Source organism: Mirounga angustirostris, unplaced genomic scaffold (assembly GCF_029215605.1).
Source record: "Mirounga angustirostris isolate CCGP_5_RB_7025 unplaced genomic scaffold, mMirAng1.0.hap1 SCAF_13, whole genome shotgun sequence".
NCBI classification, from domain to species: Eukaryota; Metazoa; Chordata; class Mammalia; order Carnivora; family Phocidae; genus Mirounga; species Mirounga angustirostris.
This window is the reverse complement of record NW_026991721.1, coordinates 60258189-60278988: the sequence shown is the minus strand read 5'-3', so window position 1 is coordinate 60278988 and position 20800 is coordinate 60258189. Positions and strand designations below refer to the sequence as shown.

The following is a 20800-nucleotide window of genomic DNA, read 5'->3' as shown; positions in this document are numbered from 1 at the left end:
TTTTTACCTCTTTATTACCAGCACATGATATAGAACTTTGCACATAGCAGATGCTTAATACAACTGTCTGGAGTAAATATATAAATGCAAAGGACATAACAGTTTCCAATAACTAACTCCCAGTAGAGAAAATGCACATTTACATCTAGTTTCAGAATCTCACAGGAGTTGAGAGACGTCTAAGCAGCTTCCATTTCTGAAGCCATCAGTTTATTAAAACCTGAAGAGATATCTAAGAGTAGTTAAAAAACTGTTGTGTTTAAATGTTTACATCTAACCAGTGTTTTCAACACACACACACACACACACACAGCTTAATAGAATCATGCTACTTTTAGAGTAATTACAATATTTAATCTTAGCATACCACTTACTGAAGTTGTGGCCAGCAATGGGACCCGAATCTAAAAATGCAATGACTGTCATCTTCTTTCAACTCCGTCAGAATATTTCTGTGACTCTAGGGATTGCTTTTCAGATATAAAGCCAAAAGTCTACACGTAAGGCTCTGAATGAAGGTAAGTCCTTGGACAAAAGGCCTTCTACCAGCCTCATCCCATATAGGCCCTTCCTCAGTTTACACTTCTGACCTTTTGCCATTCTGATCAGCAGAACACAAGTGGCTGGATACTGATGCACGTATCCTGTCAGTCATTCATGCAAAAAGTCTGCTCTATGCCAGGGGTTGTGCTAGGTGTTAGATATACAGGGAGAAACAAAGCAGATGTGGTCTCCGAGCTCGCAGAACTCGTAGATTAGAGAGGGGGTACAAGTGAGAAGCAAACAAATAATCATTGAGTTAGAGTTCAGTCCTGTGAAGAAATGCAAGCAAGGCAGCGTGTGAGAGAATGAAGAGTGGGAAGGGGTCGAGGAAAGGGCACATACTTCAGACAGGGTGGTCGGGGAGGTCTTTCTGAGGAGGTGATGCTTTAGGTGGGACATTAAAGCTGTAAAGGAGCTGGAGAGGAAAAGGAAAAGCATTCCAGGCAGAGGGAACTGCATGTGTGAAGGCCTCCAGGCAGGAAAAGGCAGGGGTACTGAAGGCGCTGAGAGAGAGGCTAGTGTAGCTGGAACGTGACAAGCTTTCCCAGGTAAAACTTCCTAGTGAGTTCATGTCCTCCGGGGTAGTGCTGCTTGGCGTTGAGGCAGAGCGCTGACAGAAGGAGACTGTGGCAATAACATGCAGGCCCTAACAGGCCTGATAAAAAGATGCAGTGTGGCAATTGAAATTTTTATAAAACTAAAGTGTTACCTAGGTCCCATCTTGGGATGTGAATCAGGAAATGCATTAGGTGGCCTGTCAAGGTTCCTTCTATTTTGAGGACCCAGGGATTTTTTAAAAATTGGAATAGAGGGGCGCCTGGGTGGCTCAGTCGTTAAGCATCTGCCTTCGGCTCAGGTCATGATCCCAGGGTCCTGGGATCAAGCCCCGCATTGGGCTCCCTACTCCTCAGGAAGCCTGCTTCTCCCTCTCCCACTCCCCCTGCTTGTGTTCCCTCTCTCGCTGTGTCTCTCTCTGTCAAATAAATAAATAAAATCTTAAAAAAAAATTGGAATAGAGATCTCTAAAATGTTCTGGTATTGAAGCATTCTGGGAAAAAAAAATCCATATTCCCAGAATATTACACAAAAGGGATTTCATCTAAATTGAAAAGAATGAACAGGAACTTTAGAGGGTTCTAATAGTAACTGAGCCAACTAGAAACAGAATGTTAACATGCTTGATCTTGGGAAAACAACAGAAAGTCATCCTGACCAGAAACCCTCCGGGGAGATAAAACAACGCCATCTTTAGGGCCTTCCATAGACATTGGTAGGAGCCGCACATATTCAAGCTCAAGAGGCCAGGAGAAGGTGAGCTTCCCAATATCAATGCTGGGACAGAAGCTATGCCGATGAGTCACAGGGACAGCAGGGATGCCCTTAACAGGGAGTCTAAGCCTTATGTTCTGTGGGTCAAGAAGGTGTCCTGGGACCCTTGGGACAAGTCACAATGGCTGCAGGAGGGAAGCAGTAAGAAAGAAAGAGACAGCAGTGAGGAAGTAAGGAAAATCATGAGGGAAAAAAAAGGAAGAAATAAGAACTAGCAGAGCAGACTGTTGAGAGCCGTCTCAGCACAGAGTACCCCCCGCCCCAAATTCAGTATCACAAATGTTACTTAAAAAAGAATGTTAAAAATGTTTTGGAACATGAAGGAAATTTCATTCATTTCTCCCATTTTGTCAGTAAAAAAGGGCTTGTGTTTGTTTATAACATAACACAATCCCTCAAGAATTAGAAGACCATACACGACTCATTAGGGTGAGACCATGAATCATAGATACGTATTTTCAGACATAACCCATAACACTAGGTCAGTAGTAATTTAGATAAGAATGTTTTAAATGCATAATGATGCAAACTACCAGTATTAGGTCAAATGCAGCTGGAAAGAGTTTAATAGTTTTCTTGTGGTCAGATATTACTAAACTTGATTTGGCCATAAGAGAAGATAATTACATGACTCCAAAACTAAAATAAATCTAAATGCAAAGTTCATTTTATAGAGATAATTCCTTTGCTTTCCCCTTTTTGTCTTTTTCTCCTTCTACCCCATTTCCATAAATCAGTGGTGAAGATACCAGTTTTTATTTTTTTACCACAGCTTTTATTTTTAAATGAAATATATTTCTCGAGGTGTAGAGTACTTAAACATTTTTCTAAAATAAATATTGTGATAGAGTGATATGACTGCTGTCAAGTCATTAGAATTATGGCACAGTCCTCAGATCCATAATCTAATAGAAAGCACAGTACTATCTATCACCTTGTAGCGATGGGACGCGGATCAGAAAAATTAATGTGCAGAGTAAAACCGAACAGGAGACAATTTCAGTGGATCCTCCATCTGAAAGACTCTGGTTATTGAAATACTGAAGGAATGTTATCCTGAGTCTGCACCACGGTATGAACTCCATGACTGCATCAAACAGAGCTCCAGTTATATTTAAGTCTGTATCTAAAGAGAAATCCTAGTGAGAAAATCTGAGGAGTTCTTCTAAATCAAATGGCAAACAGCCATCCATTTCCTCACAGAGGAATATTTTAGGTTTAGCTCTTCGATTCAGAATTGGAAATGATGCTAAACTAGGTTTGTGGAAAAATTAAATTATAAACTGTCATATTCCATCCCACTTAATGGGAATGTGCAGAGTCTCTAGGATAAACTTGATTAACATAAAAAAGGGTAAAATCTTATTTCTGTTTCTAGAGAACAAATAAAAAAGATTTTTTTAAAAATGCCCCCAAACTTTCCGAATGACAGCACAGGTTATTCCTCTGGCTATCGCTCGAGCAAATATTTTCATTTAAAAAAAGCTGCTTCCTTTATCTCTCTTCCTGAAATCTCCTATTAAAAGTGGATCTTTATATCCAGTGATTCAGAATTGGCCGTTTAACCTCAAAGACACATCCGTGCCCACATTTGAGTTTTGGGAGAAGCCAGTCGCAGTGAGAATGATCATGACAAGAGCAATACTGGAATGAAAACGGCAGCTCGGGCTTTGGAGTGCTTACCAGGCGCAGCCTGTGCAAAGCGCATGAAGTGCATGTTCCTGCTTCATTCTTAAAACCACCCATATGTTGCTATTCTCACTGTTCCTCTCTCACAGAAGAGGAAATGGAAACATGGAGGCTAAGTAATATATCCAGGGTCACACACATAAGTAAAGCCATGAACCTGACCCCAGAGCCCTTGCTTTTAATCACTGCGCTACATGATCTCTCTCCTGCTTCAAGCACAGAGCATCCCACGGAGACAGTGACCCTAGGCCTGGTACTCTAGGCCTTGCAAAGGCTGAAGATGGACAAAGGCCTCCAGCCACTTCGTGGACTCCAAAGACAGCCTGCGTGTGAGAGCTCGGCTAGGTCAGAAGCACGGAGCGTAAGTCCGATAGCACTAGGAAGGCCGCGGGAAGAGCAGTTAAGGGCTCAGGCGCTGCTGTTGGATGAATCACGGTTCAAACCCTGAGTGCGTACCAACATAGGACTTTTTTACTTAAACTCTTGACTTAAGTTTCTTCTTGTGTGAAATGAAAATGATAACTTTTGCATCTCACGCAAAGTTGTGGACTATAGTAAAATAATGCACAGGAAGTTCTTAGAACTTGACATGTCACTATTCTTATTATGGACTAAGTGGAGACTACGTGGAGAGCTCAGGAAAGGTAAGGAACCTCACTGGAGCATAGGAAGCACCCCGTTTTCCCATATTCATGTCTCTGACACTGAATGGACGTGCAAAAGGTCACAGGCCCCAGGCTCATCTGTGCTACTGCTGGCAAGGGAGGGAAGCGAGGTGGTCCCTGCCTTGCATCTGGAAAGGAAAGCGGCGTTACTGACCGGGCCGACGAGCTCGGCGCTGTGACTTGGCGCTGCACACGGACGCCATGGGCACAGTTCTCCTGGCCCCCGGCCTGGGTCGAGAGGGGAATGTCAGGGGAGGTGTGGCTGATCTTCATGGAGGAGTCAGGGCAGGGGGTGGGAGGGTCTAGGAAGCCCTCACTGTTCTCCTGCTCATTGGTCTCTGTGTCCGTGTAGTTAAGAGGTTCCCGATTGTTGTCTTTGCTACCAGACAGCAGGCCTCGTTCTCGCCACGGAACCCAGCAGAGTTTCCAAGACACGAAGAGAGACACGCCAAAAAGCGCGAGGCCACAGGCAGTGACCATGAGGGTCAGCAGGCTCACCGAGATATCTGCAAAGAAGCAAAGGTCAAAGGTCAGTGCGATGGCTCTTCCTGTGCCCATCCATTGCACAGTGTGGGCAGAATGACCCTTTCATCCCTCCATCCCTCAGGAGCTGGCCACAGGGCCACCTGATGCCGGCACGGGGACAGTGAGACTCAGACACAGCACAGAGAAGGGAACATGCAGGCAATATTTCAAAACAATGAACAGTCTGCTCTAGCAAGAGACAGAGTGTATTCAGGGAGACCAGGAACGCCCTCCAAGTCAACTGAGACCCTACACCACGGCAATACAAAGCACTGAGGTTTTGTGAGCAGGGCAGCTTCAGCGGTCCTTAAAAATTACTCAGTCATTTCAGAGAGCTATATAATAGAATTTGGGAACTGTTTAAGTCACAACTTTCTTAAACAAGAGAAACTAGAGTGCTTTCTTTCTCTTTTTCATATGAGTTTTAAGGGTCTAAGCAAAATGAAGCTCAAGTCCTCTGAAGCCTCAAGAATACCCCCCCAGCCAGTGGCCAGGTGCCCAGGACCCAGCGCCGACCATCACAGTTTGGGTTCCTCAGTAGCAGACCCTGAGACAAGTATTCAAGGGCAGATGGTTTATTTAGAAGGTGAAGAAAGCACAGGCGGGGGAGTAGGGAGGTGGTCCAGGGAAGGCAGCCAGCAAAGGGGGCTTTACCAAGCCAGTTACCACAGATGGACGGGACACCTCCTGGGCAAGCGTCACACCTCAGTCACCCCACACAAGGAGCATTTCCCACCTGCAGCACAAGGGGCAAAGTAAGCTTCAGCGGCCAAAAAATCCCACATTCAAATAAATGCAGCAGCTGGCCTGTGGAGGTCAGCAGGCATGCACCGAACTGGTGAGGGTGAGTGGATATGCCGACGCAACCACGGCATCTGTTACCTGGACCGTGTGGCCTCCGCTAGGGTCCACGCCAGTGCAGGGGCTGTGCCCCTAACTCCCAGAACAAAGTCCAACCTCCTCCAGGCTTCTGCCCCATGCTACAGTGGAGCCAGGGAGGCTGAGGCATCAACGGGAGCCCATTCCTGGCGCTGTGGTGGTTGTAAACCCCTTTCTTTCAAGGACACTCCCACCTGCCCCTACTGTGCCCCATTACACTCAGGAGCTCCAAGTATTCTCCCAGGTTTTGCCTTTACAGTCCATCATCAATATTTGCATTGCTTCAGCCAAAGTTTTCTGAATGTCCATTACGTGCCAGGCACTGTGCTAGGTTTTGGAAATAGTACAAGGCGGGGACATGACAGACACACTCCATACCTTCTTCATAGACTCATATTCTTGTGAAGGACATAATTAGGAATAAGTTAATTTTCACAATATCAATTATCCACAGCATGCCAACGATCCATGATGTGAGACAACTGGTATTTCTGCTGAGGCATGCATGTGAGCCCCTACTGGGAGTCACTCACCTGCTGAGCCAAGCTGACCCCCTACTACCCGTGTGCTTTTCAACATGACTCTGAAGGTACTTTGATCATTCTTATGAAATGATAAATCAGTTTCTTCATGAAAAATTGCTCTTGAGAGAATGCCAGCTGCCAAGGGCTGAGGACGGATCTAATGTATCTCCTCTATGCCTCCCCATCGATCTTTGTCCTTTTGGTGAAATAGTATTCTATCTCTGTTCAACAGCACTGGAGTTTCACATGGGCAAGTGAGCTCAAATCTGCCACCTTTCTCTCCTCAGCTCCCACTGCAAGGGGGTCCGCAAACTATCCAACAATTGAAAACAAGGATGGGTTCCCTCAGTCCATCCATGAACCAGTAACATTGAGGAATTTCTGGAATTGTTTTAAAGGAAAGCCAATTAGTACTGAACACTGAACACAAGCAAATGAAGGGACACTAAGGAAACAATAAAAATTAAAACTCCCAGGTGCAGAGCAGCAAGGGTAGGGATGGGGGCAGGAAAGAGAGTCAGTGGGGGCAAAGTAAAGGGCACCAGAAATCACACCTCATGGAGCCCCAACATGAGGCAGGAAGAGGGCATGGTCTGGCCACACAGGCTCCACTGGGTTCTGACGGCTCACACAGAGAGTGGAAAATCTGTCAGCGCAAACTTCTGGGGTAGGTGGCAGAGCTGGGGATGCAGAAAGGAGGAGACTCTGTCCCAGTTAACCAGGCTGCCACAGCAAACATCAACTCCCACCTTGTCCAATAAAATCTAAAACCAAAACAGGCTCCACACCACAGTGAAATCCCTTAATACCTTCTGTAATCCAAACGGAGGCAAAACTCCTCGCCTGTGTCCTGTCAGTCACTTGGGCGCTGTCCCGACACGGACATTGCTACAAGACACCAGCAAAGGCTGGAGCTGGGTGCGCTGGGAAGCAGTAGGGTTCAGTAGGGCAATGTGCTAATGATATTGTTATTCACCAAATATTCGCTCTCCCCCACCACAGCGCCCCCTATGCCGAGGAAGGAGAATCAAGCCCAAGCCCTAGAGGGTTGGTTTTGTCTACGTGACTTGCTCTAGTCAATAAAATAAGGGTAGATATGGCCCATGCCACCTCTGACCAGGGGACTCTGGGCTTCCACCTTCTGCCATGAGAAGAAATCTTAAATAAAGCTCAGTCTTCCAACTTAGGTGCTATAATGGGAAGACTTGTGGCACAGGCCCAAAGTCCAGAATGAGGAACAAACTTAAACCTGACTCCCAGACTGGGGCAGAGCTGCAGCTGGTCCACAAATCCATGAGCAAAACCTAAATAGTTGATGTTTTAAGTCACTAACATTCTGAAGGTGTTTGTTACCATGGCAAAAAAGCTGACTAATACACATGACCATATAATTTATTGTCCAAAGCTGGGACACCTTTAAGAGAGACAAAGGGTGGGGGCACGTGGGTGACTCAGTCAGTTAAGCATCTGACTCTTGATTTTGGCTAGGTCATGATCTCAGGGTCATGGGATCGAGTCCTGCATTGGGCTCATTCTCCCTCTCCCTCTGCCCATCCCCCACGTGCGTGCACTCTCTCTCTCTAAATAAATCTTAAAAAAAAAGAGAGAGAGAGAGAGAGAAGGGGTGATATTAATAATCACTTGGGACAAGAGAATTCACCCAGTACTCAGGGTAAACCAGAGCATATGGTCACTGGACTCATCACCCTGGTACAACATAACCTCTCAGGGTTAACGTGGCACAGACAACATGCTAAATAAAAGAAATTAAAGCCTAGGCCCCCACAGGGCCCTGACCCAACTCAAGAATGACCCCAGCTTGTTAGTTGACTCCCAGCTCGTGCACCCAAAAACACAGCTTGCTCCTAAGTCTAGTCATAGGGCATCCATGAGAGCAAGAATCTTGTCTATCTCAGCCTTGAATGCCAAACAACTAAAAGAATGCCTGGCACATAGTAGCATTCAGTAAATGTCTGATGACACCCACCTAAGGAGCCCTATAGCCACCGGCTACATTTACCACGAATTATGGTTGTGACTTGCAAACTCTAGGAGGTGCTACTCACATTCATAATCATTGTAGATTTTTGTGCATATAGGTATTACAGAGAATTGCTGGCAAATGACAAAAATGATTTTTTCTTATTCACACAAAGGTGCCATGTGGGTTAGCAATGGGCCAGGGAATACCTTCCAGGAGAAACCTATGGTGACCTACACAGACACACCAACCACTAAGCACAATCATCTGGGCTTCTATTTTGCAAACAACTCAGGGTTTTTCTGGACACTTTTTTCTCTTTTTTCAGAACAAAGTGTGAGAAAACTGTTGTGGAGTGACCATGGCCATAGATACTACCCACTTCAGACTCACGACCTTAGGAAAGGAAGAAGGAGAATCAGCTCAGAATCACATAATAGTTTTGCTTAGAAGAGAAGTTATTTCCTAAGTTAGGTGGTAGGTACATGGCCATTTGTTTTATGATTGATCCTGGAACCATATGTATTCACTATATATATTCTTTGGCATTTATGGCATATTTCATAACAAAAACTAAAAAAAATAGTAACATCGAAAAAATAATTATTCTAAAGATAAATTTTCTAAAAAATGGGGAAGTATAATTAGTTCTTTTGACCAAGAGCCAAGAGAATAACCAGATGGTGATTCAGGGATGAAAGGAGGCAAATGGCCACCCAGTTCTGATCAGATCCCTGGAGGTGCTGCTGCTTGGGGGTGACTGTGCATGAAAACTGTACCCAGACCTGACATAGAATACATTCTTCCAGGGAAGATGTGGCATAGAAGACCCTGCCACTAGGACTGACCATCAGAACTCTCTTCTCCCTGCTATTAGGTGTAGCCATTGGACATGACGTACTATAGCAAGACCCCTCAACACCAGATCCAAGACACCATGACATCCCTACACTCAACAGATATCCCAGCTATATACCTATAATCCTAAGGGATCCATGCAAGCCTAAAGACTTGTTTTGGAATGGCAAACATTACTGTCCAATGAATGAAAGACTCAGAAAATATACCATTCTCCTTCTTGAGGATAAACCTTCTCCTGCATAAAACCTAAGGAAATTCTCCAGACAAATACAAATTTATGTCAGAATAGAGAACCCAAGAAAGGAAGGACATACTACATAAGATACACACTTACATACTGTGTACCACAAGAATTAGTGATAAGCAAAGGAAACAGCACAAAGTGCATTAAATCTAAATAATTGCTGGTTATGAAGTTATGAAGTTTAATGTAACTGTTCAGGAAAAAAAAAACTTAAAAGAGCAAAAACTTAAAAAAAACTTAAAAGAGCAAAGGAGTTGGCGGGGATGCGGAGAAAGGGGAACCCTCTTACACTGTTGGTGGGAATGCAAGCTGGTGCAGCCACTCTGGAAAACAGTATGGAAGTTCCTCAAAAAGTTGAAAATAGAGCTACCATACGACCCAGCAATTGCACTACTGGGTATTTACCCCAAAGATACAAATGGAGGGATCCGAAGGGGTACGTGCACCCCGATGTTTATAGCAGCAATGTCCACAATAGTCAAACTATGGAAAGAGCCAACAGATGAATGGATAAAGAAGATGTGGTATATATATACAATGGAATATTATGCAGCCATCAAAAGGAATGAAATCTTGCCATTTGCAACGACATGGATGGAACTGGAGGGTGTTACGGTGAGTGAAATAAGTCAATCAGAGAAAGACATGTATCAGATGATCTCACTGATATGAGGAATTCTTAATCTCAGGAAACAAACTGAGGGTTGCTGGAGTGGTGGGGGGTGGGAGGGATGGGGTGGCTGGGTGATAGACATTGGGGAGGGTATGTGCTATGGTGAGCGCTGTGAATTGGGTAAGACGGTTGAATCACAGACGCGTACCTCTGAAACAAATAATACATTATGTGTTAAAAAAAAAAAAAAGAAGAAGATAGCAGGAAGGGAAAAATGAAGGGGGGAAATCGGAGGGGGAGACGAACCACGAGAGACTATGGACTCTGAGAAACAAACTGAGGATTCTAGAGGGGAGGGGGATGGGGGGATGGGTTAGCCTGGTGATGGGTATTAAAGAGGGCACGTACTGCATGGAGCACTGGGTGTTATATGCAAACAATGAATCATGGAACACTACATCAAAAACTAATGATGTAATGTATGGTGATTAACATAACATAATAAAGAAAAGTCAATACTTAAAAAATAAAAAAATTAAAAATAAATAAAAGAGCAAAGAAATGATGCTATACACACACTTAAATTCCAACAGTTCCAACAAAACATGGGAGGCAGAAGAAGGAAGGAAGTAAAAACAAATTGAATGTCCTATATTGTTAGCATGCAGAGATTATCAATGCTTCAACTTGATATTGATAAGGAAGTATCAATGAGGGGTAAAAATATGTATATAAAATATTTAAGGGGGACTTTGATTCATAATGGTACATCTGATATATATATTAATATCCTCTCCTTCTTGAGACTCCCATTAAGTGATAGGACGTAAATGAAAAAATATAAATGACAATCACAAGGAGTATAGCACAAGACAATCGACAAACTAAAAAACTTTTCTGGAAGACTGTATGTAGATAGAGAAGCAGCAGAGGATGCAGAGGGCAATACACCGAAGGGGTAGGCAACCTGACCTGAGCTCAGCCTCAGGACACAGACATTTCCAGTATGGTGGCAGCTAAGATTGAGATATGGAGCTAAAAATGTGGGCATGGATTGAAAATCTTCAACAAAATATTGTTCAGTCTGTCTAGGGAGAAACCAAGGCAACTAGTGTGAGAATTAGTGTCCAAGAGCCAAATCCTCCACATTCTCACAAAAAAATGTAACCCTTTAAGTCCCCTTAAAGTAAATTTTGCCTGGTGAAATATCACCCACAGATACATAGCCTCATAGTTAGCTTTTCTACTACTTCATTATTAAGTATGACTAAGCTGCAAAGAACCACCAGCCATGTAAGGAAATCTTACAGCATCCAGATCAATGTATAAAAGCCAAAAAGAGGTTCCCAGAGAATACAGATAAATCAGGGAGGAAAAAAGAATTTTTCATTCACAGGATATTTCCATAAGGTTTTTGATCCATTAAATCAGAGTAGACTACTAGTAAATGAATGAAGAATAAGACAGTGTTCTTAGAAGTAAAATAGCATGATTGCTGAAATATATTAAAAATTTCATGGAGGGGGTGGGGGGATGGGGTAACCAGGTGATGGGTATTAAGGAGGGCACGTGTTGTGATGAGCACTGGGTGTTATACACAACTAATGAATCGTTGAACACTACATCACAAACTAATGATGTACTATATGCTGGCTAACTGAACATAATAATAATAAAAAAAATCTTTCCCCCTAGGAAAGAGAGATATCATAGAGGGTAAAGAGTTTCTGATTCAGTAGGTCTGCCTAAGAAGTTCCTAGGTTCTGCCGCTGCTACTGGTCTGGAACACACTCTGAGAACTGCTTGGCCTGTTGTTGAACTTCAATGAATGAACCAACTAATATGTATAAAGTGCAGAAAGGCAAGAAGAGAAGTCACACCTCCTCTGACCTCAAGAAGCTTAGCTTCTGGCTAGAGAACTGCAAACTGCATATTCAGGAACCATAAGCAACAAAGTGCAGAATCTGATATCTATGGAAATTCTAAGAGGTGATGCTAAGTAGACTATGGACCACTCAGTCGGCCACTCTGCAGACTACTTAGAGATGTATTTTGGTGTTAAAATGCTCTTTCTTGTATGATGTGACCGTGACAGTAAATGAGTTACATTTTAACATCAGTATTAGCAAAGTGAAAGGTTGATAGCCTATGTCAGCCCCTTGATATTTTTTTTATGAATCAAGAAGTCTGAACAAAGATGAGTGGACAAGGATGGATATCTTTTATAGGTTTGACTTGGAAGGAAAACTGTGCTGATGGACTCAGAAGATCATTATTATAATGATTATCAAGATTTTCATTTTAGGGAGCTGTTGCCCATGGGATCACCCTGGCCCAACTAGTGATGGGAGCTGATCGAGAAATATTTTTCATTTTTGTCTCCTGGATGGACAATTCTTACATTTCAGGTTTCTGAAAAGATTGCAGAAGAACAAGAAACAGTTGCTTGCCTGTGTGCCAACTCAAAAGCTAATCCTTGCATTTGTTTTCCCTTAGTTCCTGTTTCATCTCTCTGTCCCTCATACCTTCTCTCTAGGATCACATTTCCAGTAAGCTATCTGCACACAATCCTTTTTCTCCATGTAATATTGTGATTTATAATAACAAATATATATTGGAAAAAAATGTAAGAGAGGGTAAAGTCAAGTAACATCTGCCTGAAGTGGACCAAACTAAGACAACAGGAAACTTAAGTGAAAGATAGGAGATACAGACTATGCATTCAGAAGGTCTAATATCTACGTTTTCCAGAAAGTGAAGACAGAGAAAATGAAGGTAAAAACCATCGATGAAAAAAATTTTTCATTCCCTAGAACTGAAGGACAAATTATAGGAGTCCACCGAGCACCTACAATAAAATAACCCTACTTTAGACACATTATTGTGAAATTTTGGAACAAAAAAAAAAATTAGGGAAAAATCACAAAAGCTTGAGAGACAAAAATAATATGAACACAAAGAAATTAGAACCACACTGGTACTGGCCTTCTCATAAAAAAACACCAGATAATGGAATAACACCTACAAACTTCTGAGGAAAACTTGTACTCAGGTTAGAGTTCTATACCCAATCACACTGCCAATACAGTATAAGGGCCAAAAACATCAGCAAGATTACTTTCTATGCACCTATCATAGGAAGTTACTTGAGGATAAATGTATGAGATGAAAACAGGAGAGAAGAAGACAGCGTGTACAGGAGAAGTGGCAACTCCGCTCAGAAGACCAGCGATGACTCTCCGTGAGAGGTTAGTGACGCACCTAGAGAGGAGTCAGTCCAGCCTGGAGCAGGAAGACAGAGCTCAAGGGAGGAGGCCTCCTCACATGAAGAGGACTTGAAAATAAATAAACAACATTATGGAGAGTTTAGCTTCTAATGACATTATTACTTGTCTTTGAATAAAGAGAGAGAGGGGCGGGGGAGAAATTAGGAATTCCAGGAGGAGAACTCTTTGGGAAAAGGAAGAATAATCACAGCATACCTTTTGGTTCTGTACTAGATAAAATTTTATATTCATGATAACATGAACACCATTTATTGATTTTCAACCCTTAGAATCAAGCAATAGACAAAGCATGGAAGATATAAGTACGATGGTGGAACAGAATGCAAATTCAACTCTGACAATTTAAATTAATAGAAAAGATGTCAGATATTAAGAGGTAGAAAGAGGCAAGAAGCTAATGGCAAGATTGAAGGTTGCCTTCCAAAATGAGGGAAACAAGACATACTATCTACAATTGATAGACACCTGTACATATCGATATTTTCATGCTAACAGTATTTATTTTTACATTAAAAACCATGCAGAGATACAGCAAGCCATTTCTGTGGGGATGAAATTAGAAGGGACTTTCACTTCCATATTAACTTCTTACAAAGAACAAGTGTTACTGAGAAGAAAAAAAAAGAGATTTTTCAAGCTACTATAGAATGTAAAGCATATATGGCTTAGTACATTCTGGTGAGCTTGGGTCTATAATCCCAAAGCATTTCTGAAAACAGTCCTTATTTACTTCTGCTCCTTGGTATATAAGGAACAAATGAATGAAAATCTTGATAATCATTATAATAATGATCTTCTGAGTCCTTAGCACAGTTTTCCTTCCAAGTCAAACCTATAAAAGATATCCATCCTTGTCTACTCATCTTTGTTCAGACTTCTTGATTCATAAAAAAAAATATCAAGGGGCTGACATAGGCTATCAACCTTTCACTTTGCTAATACTGATGTTAAAATGTAACTCATTTACTGTCATGGTCACATCATACAAGAAAGAGCATTTTAACACCAAAAACAAATGGCCTTCCCTTAAAATACTGTATTGAACTTTATGAATAAAACCATTCCACTGTCCTTATTTTGCCAGTTTGCTTCAGACCTGTGAGAGCCTCACAGAGGATACCCAAGGCACCAGAGATTGAGAACCATCGTCCTAGTCTCTCACATGTCAGTCTGGCCTCATCTCTACTTCTTACGGCAACAAACACAGCTCAGGGCAAAACAGGGAAAGGGATGATGTTTTTGATATCTACCCCAGCCTTCCTATCCCAAGCTCTCCTCTTTCAACTGCGCTCCCAACCTCGTGTTATCCCAGAGGACTGGAATTTTTGAAGAGATTACTTTGTCACCTAAAGATTTCGTGTCTGTGTCTAGTTCTCTCCTGCCCAGAGGAAACGGACAATGAGGACACAGAGGAGCCCGTCGATGCTCAGGATGAACGAAATGTGGTATTTCCAGGGTAGGAGAAGGAAGCTAGGGAACACAACTGAGAAGGGAAGCAAAAAAGATCAGAACCAGAAAAATGGTGCTGAGCACTGGGCCTGAGATGGAGTGTGACATAAAAAAGAAGAGGAAAGTCATGGTCAGAAGCTCAGATGATAGGACCTGGCTTAAAAGACTGGTGCAAAATGAAGTAAGGCAAATGGCTTGAGGTCACTGATACGCTCATCCACATGCGACTTACCTTTTAATAAAAGGATTAGAGGCGGCCTAAAAATATATATACCACCCTGGGTGCCTGGGTGGCTTGGTCAGTGGAGGCTCAGGTCATGATCAGGGTTGTGAGATCCAGCCCCGCATGGGCTCTGCACTTGGCAGGGTGTCTGCTAGAGATTCTCCCTCTCCCTCTGCCTCTGCCCCTCCCCCTGTTCATGTGTGCATGTGCATGCTCTCTTTTCCTCTAAAATAAATAAATCTTTAAGAAATACACACACACACACACACACAGCACAGTAAGATAAACTTGGTGAAGAAATCAGGAGTGAAGAAAAATAAAAGTAAAATGAAGCTGAAGTCAGGGGCAAGGTACATAGCCAAAAAACATGCGTGAAGCTTTGTAAAGTCGTCAGAAGTAGCTACAGAATTGGCTCCCAACATCCCACTTGTCAGAGAGAAGAATGAAACATAACTAATTATGTGATTCAGCATCCAAAACACTCTACAATTAAGAAACATTTGAGACAAGGAAAATTTTAACTAGCAATGTAATGATATTAGAGATTACTGTTAACTACTTTCTAGATAGAATAATTATATTGTGGTTATGTTATGTAGATACATATGAAAACATTCAAATGATATCTGGAATTTGTTTCAAATTACAGATGAAACGAGATTGACCACGGGTTAATAGTTGTTGAAACTGAGTAATGAGTCCGTGGAGTTTATTATATTATTCTCTCTACTTCTGACAATTTCTTAATGAAAAATAAAAAACAAAACGTCTCTTGGTCAGGAAAAACGTGGATCCCTGACTCCAGTCTTAGATTTTCTTTTTTAATAGGTCTTGGGTGAAGAACTTTAATCTCCATTTCTAATAAGCATCTCAGATTTCAGATTAACCTAATGCAGATGGTATATAGATAACACCAAGGAGACCTGATCAAGTATATATATACTCTGTATACATATGGAGTACATACACACACACACACACACACACACTGGTTCAGAACACAAGACGCCTTCCTAATCCTAATACAATTGTGTCTTGAGGGCCTAATAAAGATAACACTGGGAAATTTAGTTAGACAGTCAGGCCATAGAGAACTTGAGGCTATTGCCTGGTGCCTTGTAGGGAAAGCAGTAATGTGATTAGATGGAGGAAACAGGCAAGCCCAGACAGCGCTGGGGACGAGCTGTCAGGGGTTTCAGGGAACGGAACCAACATGGAAACGCTGTACTACAAGAAACCTCAGCGATCCCCCACAACAGCCCACGTGAGAATCACCTCATCAACAATCCCTTCCGTGTGACCATGAGGCCTTCATTTCAATACTTTATTTACTGTCTTTTTAACCTTAATACAATAAACATGTATTACTCTATAATGTAAAAAGATAATAATAATAGTAAAACGGTTGTGTTAAAAAATCACAGCATTCTGGAGTTATCCAGTGAAGGGGAACTTAGCCCCGTACACACCTCAATAGCTCAGGGGGCATCTTCCGGATGGTGACCCTCAGGCATCTTGGATAAGAAGCATATAATAGATTTTAGGCTACAATTAGATGTGTTGGCGTTTAAATGACTGCACTTAAGTTGTCTGGGAAATGCAATCTTGCAGACCTTTCTCTTTAATTATACTGCGAGCACCATAGCACAGTATTAGGAGCATGTGTTCTAGAATCACAAGGTCAAGGTCTGCAGCCCAACATCCGTGGTGTAATGTTACTTAGATCTCTCCTTATCTTGTTTCTCTTTGTAACACTGGGATGATTATAGTATTTACCTCTTGGGATTGTAGTGAGTGCTTAGAAAGGTCCTGGCATTCAATAAATTAAGTTACTGTTCTTTGTTTTTTCAGGATTCAGCCACTCCATATCCAGACTTATTCTTATGCCAAAAGGTGGTCAGCTTGGTTAATAAATAGGGAGACCTCCTGTAGCTTGATGAAATGGGCTGACAACAAGCAAACATCAGGTGCCTAGTAGGTGCATATTGAGCTGAATTACCGAGGACAGGAAAAGGAGCTCCTACTGAGCACCTGGTGTTTGCTAAGGACTAAACAAGGGTACAAAATAAATAAAATGAGCTCTTGCCCTCAGGGAACCACTAGTCAAGAGAATTTCGACAATGCTACTCACGATTCACAGAGTGCTACAGGAGCCCAAAAGTGGGGACTACATAGCCCAATCTGGGTTTTAGAAAAGGCTTACCATAAAAGAGGAATGAACCAAGTCCTACTTATAACCACTTCTCTTATACAAAGATGAAACTCAGGTCACTTGACGATGTGGCCAAAAGACTTCACCAGAAGAAAGGCCAGGGCTTCTGTGTATGGTTACCCATGTTGTATAGGGCACAAGTGCTCAGCTGTACATGGAGGCCTCAGGAAAGAACTGGAATGTTCCAACAGCTCCAGGACCAGCTTTGCCACCATTTATAATTTGTGACCTTGGGTAAGTCACTGCCTCTCTCTGGTCTTTCTCATCTGTCCTAAACGTCCTGGGCATGGCTCTCGCATTCTGTGGTTCTTGTGAAAATGCCAAACGACCTTGAGTTCACAGTAATGTCTGTGTCCAGAGCTAAAGCCATTATAATAATTCCCATTAGTGACCACAAGCCAACGAGTGCAGTCCAACTGGAGGCTATGGTTTAGGGCCGTTCCTACTTTTCATTCTTGCAGCAGACAGGAGGTTCTCTTAGCGCTAGCTCATGATGCAAATTGAAAGGATTAAGGAGCATTAACTTGGGCCTGCAGGGGCCATACATTAAGGTACTGAGCCAGATAAACAGAGCGCTTCGCTGCCTTAACCCTAAGAAGCCCATGGACTAGGAAAATGAATTGGAACATGGAAATTGGCACTAATTGCATTTTCCTGTGATTGACATAAAAGGTTGGGCATATTTAGTAGGACTGTGTCTCTGGCCCTCAGATCCTTTCCTCAGAAGGCTGCCCAAATGATTCTGTCTGTGTTAACCAAACAGCTGGCCTAAAATTAGCGTTGAGAGAACACTTTCTGTTGCACCTTCTATTTGCAAAGTGCAGCCTCATCAGTGTGACCAGCTCCTCCTCACACCGCCATCACCCCCTCTGCCTCGGCCACAGGGGCTGCTCAGAGGACACTGTGGCTGCCGCTGCAAACACCCACAGCTAGGTTTTGCCTCTCGTACCCCTGCCCTTCCCATCCTGTGGCACCCGAGCCCCTGCTGTCTGCACAACAGGAAGGCTCAGGAATTATCATCAGGTTTGCCACTGGGCTCCCAGGATCTTTTTACTCTCTACAGAAATTATTTAATTGGAAACAAAATCTACTTAAGAAAATATTTTACTACCCACTGTAGCTTCATTGGAAGTGCCTGCAAATCTACAATGTTCTCTGTAGCATGGGATTCTGGCCTGTGCAGAGTAATTGGAAACACTCAGATGTACTTAGATTCCTGCAAAATGATAGAAAATCTGACGAGTAGGGTTTTAGACAATGGGGACTTTTTGCCTGAAAAGGACACCATGAAACGGAACTGAAGAATACGTAGGGGAACTGGGCACAAGCCAAAGAGGTCAGCAACCTTCCTTGGTCTGTGTCTGTGGAAAATGGGAGCCCCAGCCCTCCCAGAGCAGGAGGATAGGGGTCAGCAACTGAAGACCTGATGTTCACTTCTTTTATCTCCTGTGAGACTCTGAGCTGCCTGCAACCTCTCCTGGGCCATTTTTTTTTTTACTTCTAAAAAGGGTGAGGGGAGAAATTCCTCCTTGCCTGGCTCTTTTGAAAGTTAGGTGTCCTTGCATATATATAAAAGCCTCCCATATGCTTTCACAGTGTTGTTTGAGATTCTTCTTCAGCCTGGCATTGCTGCATTGACCTAATAATTCATACCTCCCACAGGACCCCTTCCCAAACTTCCTCAGTCCCAGTCATCTCCTAGACCAGATCTGGTCTTGCTTTGGTCCAATTAGCATTTAAATCTCTCCTCTACCCTGTGGAACAAGATCAAAAGGTTGCTGACGACCTCTGCCTTTGTGAACCAGCATTTAGAAAAACCTCATAAAGCAACGTGGAATGTTAGAGTGAGAATGCTTCTTCCCAGTCCTGGCTCCCATGAGGAGTGACTTTTCCCTAAATGCTCCTGGTCACTATCCTACCTCTTCCTTCTCCACTCAGAGGTGAAGCGGGTTGCTCGATCAGAAAGCATCTTCCGTTTACCACCCCAAATCCATCTCCTTCCCTCTCTTGCTCACTTTTGGGACGTGGAGTGTGACCCATGTGGACTATATCCAGGAGGTGCCCTGCCTTGGCTTCTGTTGAGTTCGGCCCTGACAGGAAATCAGAGGGTGAGGAGAGAATGAAGTGATAGTATGTATTACGCCGGCTTTCTTCCGGGTAGGTTACTGTGCTGCAGGCGTCCCTCTAACTGAAAGCCACAGCCCCTTTTCTGGATTCTTTCAGGCCCATGGGTGGCGATGGCTCCCTACCATTTCAAGCACTAAAGTACTGTACTCTCCCTTGCTGGTTTCCCTGCATCCTGACCATGTCTTTGTAAAAAGTCCCTTATTAAGCTCTCCTCAAATTACTGGGTTTGACCACGGTGCCCGTTTCCACTGGGACCCAGGCTGTTATGCTGTAGAATGAGCTGTTTGCTATTCTAGGCCCTACCTCTCGTCACCTGAGTAACCTCGGGGAACCTGAACTCATATTTGAGCCTGAGTTTCCTAATATATAAAATGAGATGCAATGAGATGGAAGGGGCCTTCCAGATCTCACATTCTTGAAGTGAGAGGAATTTTATATCTAAAGTCTGTCCTACAACTTAGCATGATGTCTGGCACACAGGAGGCGCTCGATGTTTGATGAATGATAAAATTCTAAGCTGTGTATCATTTCCATTTTTATATCTACTAAAAAATGTGCTTCAGGAAAAGAAACTGCCAAAGAAGTCGTGTGTTTCAGTATATATAGAGTGAGCGTTAAGATAACCTTTTCATCGTGATTGAAAATGGTACAGTATTTCATGCTTCTCCGAACATTTAAGACTCCACAGAGACCGTGTGGTGCAATGGAAAGAGCATGGGCTCTGCAGACAGGCATCATTTCTTAAATTCACCATGCCTGGTATTGAGCTGCCTTGAAGGTATTATGTAACCGGGGGTAGAGTGACCCGTACTGAGTGTGTCAGAGAAACTACATTTTCAGGAGACACTCTTGCGGCAAGATGATGTCTCCAGATAGGCTTGCTTTTAGGGCAACACCAACCCTAGAAGCACCTCTCCTAAGAAACAGTTCCAAGCCACGGGCTGCTTAAAGTCAGAACAGAGAGCCAACTGCTGGCTCCAATTCTTTCCTATTTTTTTTTTCCTTCTGTCTGGCTTGAACGCTGGTCCAGGGCTAAAAACACAGGCTCTCTTCCAACATCCAACCTCTTACTAGTTTGGACTTCTATACCTGAAACCCTAATGTATCCCCCAGGTCATGGATCTGCCTGTGCAAGCACAGTCAGGCTCAAATGACTGGCAACTGGTTAAAAGCGTGAGCTCTCATGTCTTTGTATGCAACTGGTAATTTTCTACAAATTATATGTTTTTAAGTCAATTTCCTTTCCGTAAATATTTCATGCTGCTGAAATGAAGACGGTTTCTCTTAAATCATTCATTTTCATTAGTAGTTATGCATAGAAACTGGCGTCTATTCAACATCAGAATGATTAATAACACTGGTATATAACCCAAAAATGTAGTAATTGTTCTAAAAAGCACTGGCTATAAAGAAAAAATATACTTTAGATTTCAATAGAAATTACTGTTAACTCTAACTGGAAGATACAAAGAATACCAATGCTTCTCAAAAAGGATCTCCTTAGGCCTGCCTCTCCTTGACTCACAGAAATTCTGCCTCCCAGGCAGTGGACAGAACTACAGCTATAAGCAGGCACGAACGTTTTCTCCTAAGACATTTCTGCAGTCCTCACTTCTCTTTATATTGGGTATTCTCTTTTTCGTATTGTG

At 42.8% G+C, this 20800-nt stretch overlaps 1 protein-coding gene across 1 annotated transcript in view; it reads right to left on the bottom strand.

The window, feature by feature from the left end:
* Positions 1-20800, bottom strand: part of SYT9 (synaptotagmin 9) — a 200654-nt gene that overhangs the window by 142334 nt on the left and 37520 nt on the right. The window contains exon 2 of the mRNA XM_045894217.2: positions 4381-4732. Coding sequence (XP_045750173.2) covers positions 4381-4732 — 352 coding nt within the window. The remainder of the gene's footprint in view (positions 1-4380; positions 4733-20800) is intronic.